The sequence below is a fragment of the Symphalangus syndactylus genome, chromosome 14 (assembly GCF_028878055.3).
Source record: "Symphalangus syndactylus isolate Jambi chromosome 14, NHGRI_mSymSyn1-v2.1_pri, whole genome shotgun sequence".
Lineage (NCBI taxonomy): Eukaryota > Metazoa > Chordata > Mammalia > Primates > Hylobatidae > Symphalangus > Symphalangus syndactylus.
This window is the reverse complement of record NC_072436.2, coordinates 114,080,504-114,093,414: the sequence shown is the minus strand read 5'-3', so window position 1 is coordinate 114,093,414 and position 12,911 is coordinate 114,080,504. Positions and strand designations below refer to the sequence as shown.

At 47.0% G+C, this 12,911-nt stretch overlaps 2 protein-coding genes across 28 annotated transcripts in view; one reads left to right on the top strand and one right to left on the bottom strand.

The window, feature by feature from the left end:
• The window catches only part of GLYR1 (glyoxylate reductase 1 homolog), a 48,119-nt gene extending 42,980 nt beyond the window's left edge, over window positions 1–5,139 (bottom strand). For 7 of the 16 annotated variants that reach the window (XR_010115813.1, XR_008650941.2, XR_008650942.2 and 4 more), the window contains exons 1-3: window positions 5,007–5,136; window positions 3,948–3,984; window positions 2,846–2,925 (exon numbers count right to left, since the gene is read on the bottom strand). Coding sequence is in view for 8 of the 16 variants with exons in the window: in XM_063618295.1 (XP_063474365.1) it covers window positions 2,846–2,925; window positions 3,948–3,984; window positions 5,007–5,110 (221 nt within the window). In the remaining 8 variants the exon portion in view is untranslated. Of the gene's footprint in view, window positions 1–1,179; window positions 1,380–2,845; window positions 2,926–3,947; window positions 3,985–5,006 lie in introns of those variants that run through there. The other 9 variants (XR_008650939.2, XR_010115812.1, XR_008650940.2 and 6 more) reach the window with 4 other exon arrangements.
• A 383-nt stretch (window positions 5,140–5,522) lies between these two features.
• UBN1 (ubinuclein 1) overlaps window positions 5,523–12,911 on the top strand; it is a 34,799-nt gene continuing 27,410 nt past the window's right edge. For 4 of the 12 annotated variants that reach the window (XM_055243010.2, XM_055243012.2, XM_055243007.2 and 1 more), the window contains exons 1-2: window positions 6,028–6,169; window positions 10,685–10,893. In XM_055243010.2, the coding sequence (XP_055098985.1) occupies window positions 6,109–6,169; window positions 10,685–10,893 (270 nt within the window). In that variant the 5' untranslated portion in view covers window positions 6,028–6,108. Of the gene's footprint in view, window positions 5,987–6,026; window positions 6,170–10,605; window positions 10,894–12,911 lie in introns of those variants that run through there. The other 8 variants (XM_063618262.1, XM_055243011.2, XM_055243004.2 and 5 more) reach the window with 5 other exon arrangements.

The window sequence follows — 12,911 nt, the reverse complement described above, 5'->3', positions numbered from 1 at the left end:
AAAAAAAAATTTGTTTTTTTAAGTAGCGACAAGGTCTTGCTATGTTGCCCAGGCTGGTCTCCAGCTCCTGGGCTCAAGCAATCCTCCTGTCTTTGCCTCCCAAAGTGCTGGGATTACAGGCATGAGCCACTGTGCCCAGTCTAGAATTAATAATTATCTGCCATCATTCATCCTGCACATAATCTTTATTTTTTTTTTGAGACGGAGTCTCACTCTGTCACCCAGGCTGGAGTGCAGTGGCGCGATCTCAGCTCACTGCAACCTCCGCTTCCCGGGTTCAAGCGATTCTTCTGCCTCAGCTTCCTGAGTAGCTGGGATTATAGGTGTGCACCATCACACTCGACTAATTTTTGTATTTTTAGTAGAGACAGGGTTTCACCATGTTGGCCAGGCTGTTCTCAAATTCCTGCCCTCAAGCGATCTGCCTGCCCCGGCCTCCCAAAGTGCTGGGGTTACAGGCATGAGCCACCACGCCCGACCATCATTCTGCACATCATCTTATCTGAAATGTTTACAACTTGTCACTTAACTGAGCATCTGCAAGGTGGGAACTATAATACTTGCTTTCTTTCTTTTCTTTTCTTTTTTTTTTTTTTTTTTTTTTTTGAGACGGAGTCAGTGGCGCAATCTCGGCTCACTGCAAGCTCCGCCTCCCGGGTTCACGCCATTCTCCTGCCTCACCCTCTCCAAGTAGCTGGGACTACAGGCGCCCGCCACCACGCCGGGCTAATTTTTTGTATTTTTAGTAAAGACGGGGTTTCAGCGTGGTCTCGATCTCCTGACCTCGTGATCCACCACCCTCGGCCTCCCAACATGCTGAGATTACAAGCGTGAGCCACCGCGCCCGGCCTATACTTGCTTTCTTATAAATTCCTTCAGTGTCAAGCAATTCAGAGAGTGGACACATAACACTGATGTTATGCATGGGGACAATCTTTCCTGTTTTTGTTTTGTTTTTCTGAGACAGAGTCTCAGTCTGTCACCCATGCTGGAGCGCAGTGTCTCGAACAATCTCTAACTCCTGTGATCAAGTGATTCTCGAGCCTCAGCCTCCCAAGTAGCTGGGATTACAGGCACACACTACCACTCCCGGCTAATTTTTGTATTTTTTGTAGAGACGGGGTTTGGCCATGTTGGCCAGGATGGTCTCGAACTCATGACCTCCAGTGATCCACCCACCTTGGCCTCCCAAAGTACTGGGATTACAGGCCTGAGGCACCATGCCCGGCCAAATCTTCTTTTTTAAATCCATGGAATTATAAGAACATTCCCTCTTCCAGAAGCTCTGGCTCCACAGCTCCAGGCCAGCGATCTCCTTGAAATACTGCCACCACAGGCTGTTAAGCTGGCTTGTGATAGAGAACTGGGGCTGGGTATATCTGTAAACATGAAACCAGGAAGAGCACTCTGACATATAAACTCCTGGATGAGTGAAAAATACTGTTTATAATATATCGCTTTCTAAGAAGAAATACTTTAACCATTAGAATTAGATTTACCAGAGAAGCCACATTTTTTTCAAATCTAAGGCTGTATTTTCCTATAAGAATAACGAATAGAAATACAACTACTTAAAGAAATCAAACTGGCTGGGCATGGTGGCTCTCACCTGTAATCCCAGCACTTTGGGAGGCCGAGGGGGTGGGGGGCGGGGCAGATGACTTGAGGTCAGGAGTTTGAGACCAGCCTGGCCAACATGGTGAAACCCCGTCTCTACTAAAAATATAAAAAAATTAGCTGGGCGTGGTGGTGTGTGCCTGTAGTCCCAGCTACTCGGGAGGCTCAGGCACCAGAATCACTCGAACCCGAGAGGTGGAGGTTGCAGTGAGCTGAGATCACGCCACTGCACTCCAGCCTGGATGACAGAGTGAAACTCCATCTCAAAAAAAAAAAAAAAAAAAAAATCAAACCATCTAGCTAGACCCAGCTAAGCAACTAGACATAGTGATGAAAAAGCTAAACAAATCACTAGTAACTCAAGTTAATACAGGTTCTTCACGTTCTTCTCCTCACTGCGACGTTACATGGTCAAAGAGTCTCAGATTAATGGTCCTGGTGTCCCCAACTTAGGACAGATCTGGTAAAAAGACTTACTATAATAATGTCAGAGCAAATCACTTAGTTTTACAAATGAGAACATGATTGAACAATTACTTTTATTAAGATAAATAAAATTTTAGTTTCCACTGTATACCTCATGCATGAACCATAATGATATATGGCAGTAAAAGAGAACTGAACATGGCTTTTATAAAAATAACTGCCAGCTGGGTGCGGTGGCCTATAATCCAGCACTTTGGGAGGCCAAGGCAGGTGGATTGCTTGAGTCCAGGAGTTCGAGACCATCCTGGGCAACATGGTAAAACCCCCTCTACAAAAAATTAGCTGGGCATGGTGGTGCACACCTGTGGTCCCAGCTACTTGGGAGGCTGAGGTGAGAGGACCGCTTGAGTCACGGAGGCAGAGGTTGTGGTGAACTGAGACTGCCTCTGCACTCCAAGCTGGGTGACAGAGTAAGTCTCTGTCTCAAAAAACAAACGAAAAGGAACTGCCTTTGTTTGGAGTTGGGTAAAGAAACATGTGAGAAACTATTTCAATGTAATTGTTATATTTAGAAGGTAAATGAACCTAGTTCTTGCCTGACTTAGTTATAGACCTACGACAGTTGTCTAGGGCAATTTCTGCAAGATATTGCACCTTTATTTAAGTATGAAGCCAGAATGAGATGCCAGTATTATACATTATAAGACTGAACTAAGGATCCTTAGAATATTTTCAAAGCAGCTCAGACTCCAGGTAACACAGAAAGAAAGGCGAAGGGAGACTCCTGGTGAGTACTACTCACTGATCTTCTGTTCCAAAAAATTTCACAAAGAAACATTTCTTTCCACGAGGTTTCTTCAAGTCCTTTGGTGGATTAACAATCTGGAGGATAAAAGGGGGGAAAAAGGTTGGCTGGCAACACAGCAACCCACTTTCTAGTGGCTCCACATTGCTCTACACAGTTCTACGTTGGTACGAAAAAAGTAAATTAAAAGGATTTACTTACAAATAAATATATTTATATACAAAACAGAACCCAAGGCCTAGTACTTATCTAAATCTCCCATCTTTCTATTGAGATGTGTGGAAATGTGTAGATATTCTAGAAGTTCCCAATATTTAACACGTACCACAGTGCTCAGTAGACACAATATCCCTTTTACTGCAGTGGCCCTGTTTTACAAGCAGTTAAAACTAAGATCAACAGCATCCCCTGCCCCCCACCACCCCACCCTGCCCCAATGTGACCCCATCATTACTGAAAAAATGCAGAGGACGCTCTTTGAAATACTTCCTGTGTAGGAAGGGTTGAGACAGGACGTAGTGAAAACAAAGGACAACTGAGGCACAGAAAACACCATATTGCAAAGAGACCATCTAAAGACACTTCCCGGGCTCCAAGCAAGAATATAAAAACACAACATTTGGAAAGCAATGATGGATCACCTCATGCAAAATCTGGAATGCCAACTTCTGCAAAGAGGCACTGGAGTAGCACATATGGTAACATGGAAAGAAGATTTAAACTTAGTTGGGACAAAAATACTTTGGCTTTTCACTAACCTACATTTAGACTTCTCTTCCGGGATAATTTATATTTTCTTCTCCTTTTGTTACATTTAAGCATAAAGCTAAATTCAGATTAGAATTATTTCCGGGGTTAAAAAAGAAACTTCATAAACCTCCTCTAAATCAAGAAATAAGCGTTTAGAGCAGATTTAATGATCTGGTGTATACTGCATTGCCTTTTAAAAAACAACCGATACTAGGGGAAAAAAAATTCTAAGTGCCATCTGAATGGGCCCAACTTAACTCAATACTAGAAACTGAGAGGAATGCATCTTACATTCTCCACGTCCTCAAACCCAACTTCAGATATCTTCCTTTAGTAGCAAGACACTCACCTTTCCTGGCCAAGGAGGATATCGGCCGAGTTTCCCCCTAGAGAAAACACACAGAGTCAACACTTGCCCCGGAAAAGCCAGTACATCTCCTTCAACCCACTCAATAAGCAATTTATCTTCCTAAATCTCTGCTGGCATCCTCAAATGCCGGAACAAAAGCTTTCACAGCTGGGCCCAAGACCCTCAGAAGTAGAATGCAAAATTGTACACTTATGTGCACAACGTATATCCATTCTTCTGTTGACAAGGAATACAGAACAACACAACTGTCAAAAGTCACTTGTCTAGAGCTTCTTAACGACGGGGATGGGAGGACAGCTTCCTCTGTAAACACAGACTTTCCCTCCCTAAGTCTGGTTTAATTCAACAGGAGACCTGCCTGGCTTTGACAAATGCTAATGGAAGCCTTCCTCTGGGTGGAGAAACAAGCTACGCAGCTCGAGGGAGGCGGCGACAATCAGTCTAGGTTCGGGCGGTTGTCTGGGACACAGAAGCAGACCGCGGGAGGCACCCAAGCCCGCACTGGTCACTGCCAAGCCATCGGTTGTAAAAGAGAACTCCCCCCGCCGTTTCTTCGCGGGGCAACGCCAGCAGTCCGGTTTAGACACCTCCGGCTGAGCCGCCCGCACAGGTCGGCTGCATCGCAACCTGGGCTTTGACCGAATGGCACCGGCGAGATGGACTCGCAGGTCCGGTCCCCGGCGCTTCTGCTTTCTGGGAAGCCCCAGCAAGACCCCGGGGACCCGTCGTCCGGGGAAGCCTCGCGGCACCGGCGGCTCCCTTCACAGGGGCCGCCAGTATCTGGGCCCCGAGTGCAGACCCCACCAGGGCGACCTCGGGGATCAAAGCCGGTGCCCGCCGTGGCCACCCTCGGCCTCGGTCCCCCGGGACTGGACTACCCCTTCCGCCCGGCGCCGCTCCTAAGCGCCGGCACCTTCTCTTCCCCTCTCTCCGCGACCTGGAGCGCATAGAAAGGCAGCTCCGGGACCGGCAGCGAACCCCGCGCTCAGGCGGGCAGCTCCCCGGCGCGTCTCGGTTGGCCCGGCCGCTCGGACTCACCACACCAAGTCGCCGAGCCGCAGACTCACAGCCGCCATCTTACCACCCAACCACCACCGACGCACGGGCCGCCGGGAACAGCGGGTCGCCCCGGCGCCGCCCATTGGAGTGGGCTTGACCACGTGACGGGGCCCGGCTGTCATCGGCCACGCCGCTGCTCTGACGTCACCGCGCCCGCCGGGGATCATTGGCCGACCGAGCGGCACGTGACGCGAGCGCCGTGGTCTCCGCGCGCCGGAGCGCAGAGACTCCCGGCTTCTTCCCCCTCCCTTCGGCTCGTGACAACGAAGCGCCCGCGGTCTGAGGCGGCGGCGGCGACGGTGCGGCCGGCTGAGCGCGAGAGGGAGCCGGCCTCGCTGCCCGCCCCGTCCCCGGGTTTTGGACTCCGCGCACCTCCCCTCTCGGCGCTTCCGTTACGGCCGTTGGTCGGGCGCGGGCCCCGGGGCCATTCCCGAGCCCGAGGCGCTGGTCGGCCCCGTCGCAGCGCCAGTGAGCTGCCCTGACGGAGCTCGGCGCGGCCTGGAACTCAGCCTCCCCCGGGTCTGGGCTCCCGCGCCCGGCGACTCTGCTTGGCCGCAGGCCGGGAGGCCCCGGTGTCCGCGCCCGTCCGCTCCCGCCGCCCGTGTTCTTTGGAGCGCTCCTCCCGACGGCCGCTTTCGGAGGCGCCGTCTAAGCGCGGGGTGCCGCGCCGCAAGTTCTCCTGGGGCGCCCGGAGGCTGCCCCCCCGACTCCCTGGTGTCCCCGGAGTGGCTGCGCGGACGTCGAGTTGGCATTTCTTCGCTTCCTTCTGGGCGGGCGCGCGGCGCGGCACACCAGGCTCCCCTGGGCGCGGGGACCCGGCCATGGGCCGAGGCGCGGGCCGCCCGCCCGCTGGGAGCCACGGCTCAGGGGCCCACCGCTAGCTGCGCCGCCGCCCGGGGACCGGCATGAGGACCGCCGCGGGGGGACGTCTGCGGCCCGCGTCGGCGCTGGGGACAAAGGTGCGTGTCGTTGTCGGGTCCGGGCTCTCCTGTTAGCCTTGCCGTAGTTTTGCACTTTTGAAAAAGTTGTGACAACAGGAAGACAGATGCCGGGCGTAGTTTGGGCACTTTAAAACTGAACCATGGACTGGGAAGTGTTAACTGCAGTTGAGCACAGCGTCGGCCCAAACTTCAGCAGACCAGGTAGACTCACAATTTTGCAAAAGATCCCAGTCCTGATCACAGACTCCACAGTGTCAAGGATTGACTTAGACTTGGTGTCGGGCTCTTGTTGAGTCACTGCCTGCTGGAAAAGGTGGCGGGTCCACACACTTTTCCCCAAGGCATTGTGGTGGTTAGAGGTTTTGGTTGCAAGTCGGTGTTTAGCGTACTGGGTCGTCCCGCAGCCTGATTTTTCTTGGGAGATCAGTTTCCCTGATGTACCAAGAATTAGCTGCACGGACTGTCATTTACTGCGTGTGTATTTTTAAGACAAAGTGATCTTTAAAGCATATTTAAGACACGAGGGAATAATTTGATAAAAATTTAACGTCTGTTCCTGTTTTAAAATACTGGATTTGTGAGGAATTGAAGGATATTTTAATTAAAAACATAAATCTTGGCCGGGCATGGTGGCTGTAATCCTAGCATTTTGGGATGCCGAGGCGGGCGGACCACCTGAGATCAGGAGTTCGAGACCAGCCTGGCCAACACGGTCAAACCCCGTCTCTACTAAAAATACGAAATTAGCCGGGCGTGATGGCACATGCCTGTAGTCCCAGCTACTTGGGAGGCTGAGGCAGGAGAATCGCTTAACCCGGGAAGCGGAGGTTGCAGTGAGCTGAGATGATGTCACTGCACTCCAGCCAGGCGACAGAGCGAGCGAGACTCGTCCCCCCTGCCAAAAAAAGAAGAAAAAAAAAATCTCAAATGAACATTGCACCCAAACTTAGAGGCATTCCCCTTAACATCATCAACATGGTACGTTTCTACCACTATTAGACAATAAGAGTATATTGCCTAAAACCTGAAAGTTCTAGCCAGTGCAGTAAGACAGGAAACAAAAATAAGAAATGCAATTTTTGGAAAAGGGAGGACAGAATTCTCATTTCCGTGGATGATAGGTCTGCCTATTTTGAAAAAAACAAAAAAGCCATTAAAATAAGAATTCAGGAAGGCTACTCATCGTAAGTTGGAATACACAATTTAGTTTTTCTGTTTCATCAATAACCAGTTTGAAAATACAATGTTTAGAAGGATATATATATATATACAGTAAGAAAACATATAAAATTCCTGAGGATAACCAAGGGACAAGGAAGGCTAGTATTTTCTCAGTAACACTAACTGAGGTTTTTAAAGGGGGGGTCTTTGTTTTTTTCTTTTTTCTTTTTTTTTTTTTTTTGAGGCAGAGTTTCACAAGTCGCCCAGGCTGGAGTGCAGTGGCAGGATCATGGCTCACTGCAGCCTGGACCTTCCCAGGCTCAAGCCATCCTCCCACCTCAGCCTCCTTAGTAGCCAAGACTACAGGGGTGTGCCACCATACCTGGCTAATTTGTAAAAAACTTTTTGTACAGACGAAGTCTCATCATGTTGTCCAGGCTGCTCTTAAACTCCTAGGTTCCAGCGATCATCCTGCCTTAGCCTCCCAAAGTGCTGGGTCCGGGAAGTTGAGGCTGCAGTGAGCTCTCCTGGTGCCACTGCACTCCAGCCTGGGCAACAGGAGTGAGGCAACTGTCTCACACAAAAAAAAAACAAACCAAAAAAAAACCCAAAAAACTAAAATCTTTCCAGGGACTTAGGCAACTCTCGTAAGTCTAATAAACAGGTAAATGTAAGTCATTTTTTTAAACATTCAAACATGTTTGAACTTAATTATATTTTCTTAAGCATTTTGAATTACGGTTGTAAGTCTAGCATACCATTGTTTAATATATTGGATTCTCTTAAATGTTTCAAATGGCTTAGTAACAGCAGAACATTATAGTGATTATAAAACAACCCCAAATCTAAGTGTTAATAGACTACAGATTTGACTCACTTTATCCTGTAGTCCTATTTTTTACCTTTTTGGGCTTGGAGAGTCACTTAAGCAACTGAAAGGAGCAGTTTTGCCATCTAGGATTGAAGCTGCAGTCTCTCAGACTTGGACTGAGATAAGGTTATGTGTTTACTGCCTGGACAGGGAAAGTAGGACCTGGTTGCCACTTCCAGGATGACCTTCCTACATCCATTGGTTAACTTGCTGATTCCCTTCTTACAGTGAGACTGTTCCGGTTCTATCAGTGGGGGAATCTGTAAGCCTTCAGCTGGCATTTATTTCCACAACCCAGCGCATCACAAATATCCTGAGGGCCTTGGAGATTTCTTTTAGGGAAATGTCCTTTAACATCTTAGTACATGTTGGGAGATGGTCTTTTGCAGTGCCAACCTGTTATACTGCTAATCGTTTGGCTGCCTGATTAGAATTATTTTAACTCTTCATTTGTAGATATTTTGTTACCTTATCTGATGTTATAAGTTGATTTTATATTTATAATTTGACAAATGAATATTGGATATATATAAATACGTCTACATGTATGTGGATATATACAATATCTGCTAATTTTCCTGAATTAACTCACGTTTGTGATTCATTTACAACCAAAATACAGTGAGTTTTTTTGAAACCTGCCAAAATAATACATAGGCTGGAATGGCAAAGTATTATTTATAAAGAAGGATAATAAACATGAGCTTTAAGTTCGCAATATCAAAGTATAAAACTTTACAAAGCAGTGCAATACTGGTTAAAGAATCTCTAAATACTGTATTAATATGACAGATGGACTTTAGAAACAGGCTTTAGATATCTGCGATGTTGCTTTGCAATATATGCCAAATCAGCAGAGGAAGGAAGGATTGTTTAGTGATTGATGCTGGAAGAAACCAAGTTACAGCCTCTCCTCATACTTTATAGCATAGCAAATTCACCTGGGGTTAATAAATGACTATATAGGCTGGGCTCAGTGGCTCACACCTGTAATCCCAGCAGGAGTTCAAAACCAGTCTGGGCAACATGGCAAAACAGCGTCCCTACAAAAAAAATACAAAAATTAACACACCTGTAGTTCCAACTACTAGGGAGGCTGAGGTAGGAGGATCGCTTCAGCCTGGGAGGTTGAGGCTGCAGTGAGCTGAGATTGAGTCACTTTATTCCAGCCTGAGCAACAGAGTGAGACCTTGTCTCAAAAAACAAAAAACCTATATGCACAAGTTCTTCTATAAGATCTGGTTGGAGATAAACATTCTACGCATAAAAGAAATGGGAGGAGTCTCAAAGGAAAAGAGCCTAGTTTTAACTGCATACAAAGTTATAATTTCCTTGGAAGGAGGGTCGCTTGAGGTTGCGAGCTTAAGACCAGCTTGGGCAACATAGTGGGTCAGCATCTCTACAAAAAATAGAAAAAATTAGCCAGACATGGTGGGATATACCTGTAGTCCCAGCTACTCGAGAGGTTGAAGTGATGAGAGGTTTGCTTCAGCCTGGGAGGTTGAGGCTGAAGTGGTTGTGATTGGGCCACTGCTCTCTAGCCTGGAAATAACAGCGAGACCCTAGCTCAAAAAAAAAAAGTTAACATTTCTTTCATCATACCTCACTCTAAGCAACATTAAACAGCAAATAACAAAACAAGAAGAAGCACTTATAAGAGATATGACAGGTGTCGTATATCTATAATATGTAATAATTTATGTATAATATCAAGAGCCCTTATAAGTCAATAAGAAAGTCACAATTTTTTCAACCATTCCCTGATTGTCATTTTGGTTGCTTCCATCATTTTTCTTGTATAAACAAGGCTGCAATGAATATCTTTATTTATTGGTATGGTAGAAAGTTCACACTAGAATATGAACTCTTTTAAAAAGCAGGATACAAAATTATATATGAAGTAAGCAGAAAACATGTATGGCATGTATTAGCATATCCATATTCTGTGAACATTTGGAATTCTGTATTCAAAATCTATTTGGATCATTCCCAAGTGATTTTGAAGGTCTTTGGCATGTCATAATTTGTTGTTTTGCCAAGGCCAATGTTTGGGTGTGAGAGTGGTGCACAGGGCAGGAGTATGTAACTTTGTTAGGAAGTGAGCCTAGCCACACCCTCCTGAGTCACTGGTTCTTTACTACTGGGGGTAGGCAATATCTTTTGTTCAGCTGATAAAAGCTTTGTCATTGTGAAGATTGGCTCTCAATGATAGGAAACTGCTGGTGATGAAAATAAAGAGGTCTTAAAGATTATTCTCAGGCAGAAAAAATAAGTGTTAGACAAATTAAATGGAAAATAATTAATATTTTAGTAGTCTTTACAATTTGGAGGTCTAAGGCTCTGTCAGCGTGGGTTCTTTAAGGTCAAGGATCTAGGATACAGATGCATAGGAAAAAAGACTGGAAGTATGCTAAGCAGTGACTATCTCTGAATGATTATGAAAAAAATCTTAGGATGAATAAGCAGAGAAAAACAGTAAATGGCAATATATGACAATGGAGTTTTCTTGACAGTGAAATTCTCTTAAACTTAAATCTCTTTAATTAGACAGGTAAACTATTTTATCATCTTCGTTTGACCTGGCTCTTCTTTTCAATGTTAACAGAAGCCATGCAGTGACACCCGCTAAGACTTGTTGGTAGCCATGTCGGAGCCCCACAGGGTCCAGTTCACCTCTCTCCCAGGTTCCCTGAATCCTGCGTTTTTGAAGAAGTCCCGGAAGGAGGAGGCTGGGGGAGGAGAACAGCATCAGGACTGTGAGCCGGCCGCAGCAGCTGTTCGGATTACACTCACCCTCTTTGAACCAGATCACAAACGCTGCCCAGAGTTCTTCTACCCAGAGCTGGTGAAGAATATCCGAGGGAAGGTAAAAGGCCTTCAGCCTGGAGATAAGGTACACCCCTTTGTTCCCAGAGGCGCTGCAGGTTTAACACACAGGGGTCAGAGCATGCATGTGGGGCTTCCGTAGTGGGGAAGCAAGACTTACTGAGGTTTTGGCTGCCCCAAGATCCTGTCACTCACTCAAGGCAAGCACAAGATTTGCTTCTCTTATTTCTGTGCGCAAAGGGAGAGGCCAATTTGAATTATAACTAATTAACATAAATTGTAAAAACAATACATTTTTCTCTGCCAAGGTTATAAATGTTATGTGTAAATGAAACCAGTCCCTGACAGTTCCAGCGTTAGAATTTCATGCTGGACATTTTCCTCTTCCAAGAGAATCTTGCTGTCTACCTAGTATAGGGGCAGACAAAAAAACACGTAGACTGCTTTTAATTTATTTATTTATTTTTGAGACCGAGTCTCGCCCTGTCGTCCAGGCTGGAGTACAATGGGGCGATCTCGGCTCACTGTAACCTCCGCCTCCCAAGTTCAAGTGATTCTCCTGCCTCAACTTCCCGAGTACTTGGGACTACAGATGCATGCCACCACACCCAGCTAATTTCTGTATTTTTAGTAGAGATGGCGTTTCACTATGTTGGCCAGGCTGGTCTCAAACTCCTGGCCTCAAGTGATCTGCCTGCCTTGGCCTCCCAAAGTGCTGGGATTACAAACATGAGCCACTGCACCTAGCCACAACTTGATGGATTTTCATGAACTCAGTACACCCATGTAACCTGCACATAGGTCACAAAATATATTTATCAGGACCCCAGAAACCCTCCTTCTGCCCTGCCGGAAGACTACCTCAATACTCATGGGCAACCACTGCCCTGATTTCTAACAGCTTAGATCTGCTTAGATTTGTGGGTTTTTTTTTTTCTTTTTTTTTTTTTTTTGAGGCAGAGTCTTACTCTGTCACCCAGGCTGGAGTGCAGTGGCGCCATTTTGTCTCACTGCAACCTCTGCCTCCCGGGTTCGCGCCATTCTCCTGCCTCAGCCTCCTGAGTAGCTGGGACTACAGGAGTCTGTCACCGTGCCCGGCTAATTTTTTGTATTTTTAGTAGAGAAAAACGTTTCAATGTGTTAGGATCGTCTCGATCTCCTGACCTTGTGATCCACCCACCTTGGCCTCTCAAAGTACTGGAATTACAAGCATGAGCCACAGCGCTTGGCCTCTCTTTTTTTTGTTTTTTGAGACCAAGTCTTTCCTCTGTCACCCAGGCTGGAGTGCGGTGGTGCAATCTTGGCTCACTGCAACTTCCGCCTCCCAGGTTCAAGTGTTTCTCCTGCCTCAGCTTCCTAAGTAGCTAGGGTTACAGGTGCCAGCCACCACGCCTGGCTAATTTTTTTTTTTTTTTTTTTGTATTTTTAGTAGAGATGGAGTTTCACCATGTTGGCCACGCTGGTCTCGAACTCCTGACCTCAAGCGATCCACCCACCTCCGCCTCCCAAAGTGTTAGGATTGCAGGTGTGAGTCACCGCACTTGGCCGTATTTTTGTATTTTATGTAGATGGAATTGTATGGTATTTGAGTACCACCTAGCTGAAAAGCTTTTTTTGAGACGGAGTCTCGCTCTGTCGCCCAGGCTAGAGTGCAGTGGTGCAATCTCGGCTCACTGCAAGCTCCGCCTCCCGGGTTCATGCCTCCTGCCTCAGCCTCAGGAGTAGCTGGGACTGTAGGCGCCCGCCACCACGCCTGGTTAATTGTTTGTATTTGTAGAGACGGGGTGTCACCGTGTTAGCCAGGATGGTCTCGATCTCCTGACCTCGTGATCTGCCCGTCTCTGCCTCCCAAAGTGCTGGGATTACAGGCGTGAGCCATGGCGCCTGGCCCGTGAAAAGCATTTTTAAGCACCTATGTCTACCTTTGCACTGTGCTAGGCTCTGAGGAAAAGGTAAGTGGGCCCCACACTCGCAGCATTCTGGTCTCTAGAGTGGCTCTTAGTGAAATGGAGATGAGGCTGGTAATTGGCTCACAGTTGTCTGAGTGTGGAATGAGAATGAAATCATGTTGTGAAGTTTCTAGCA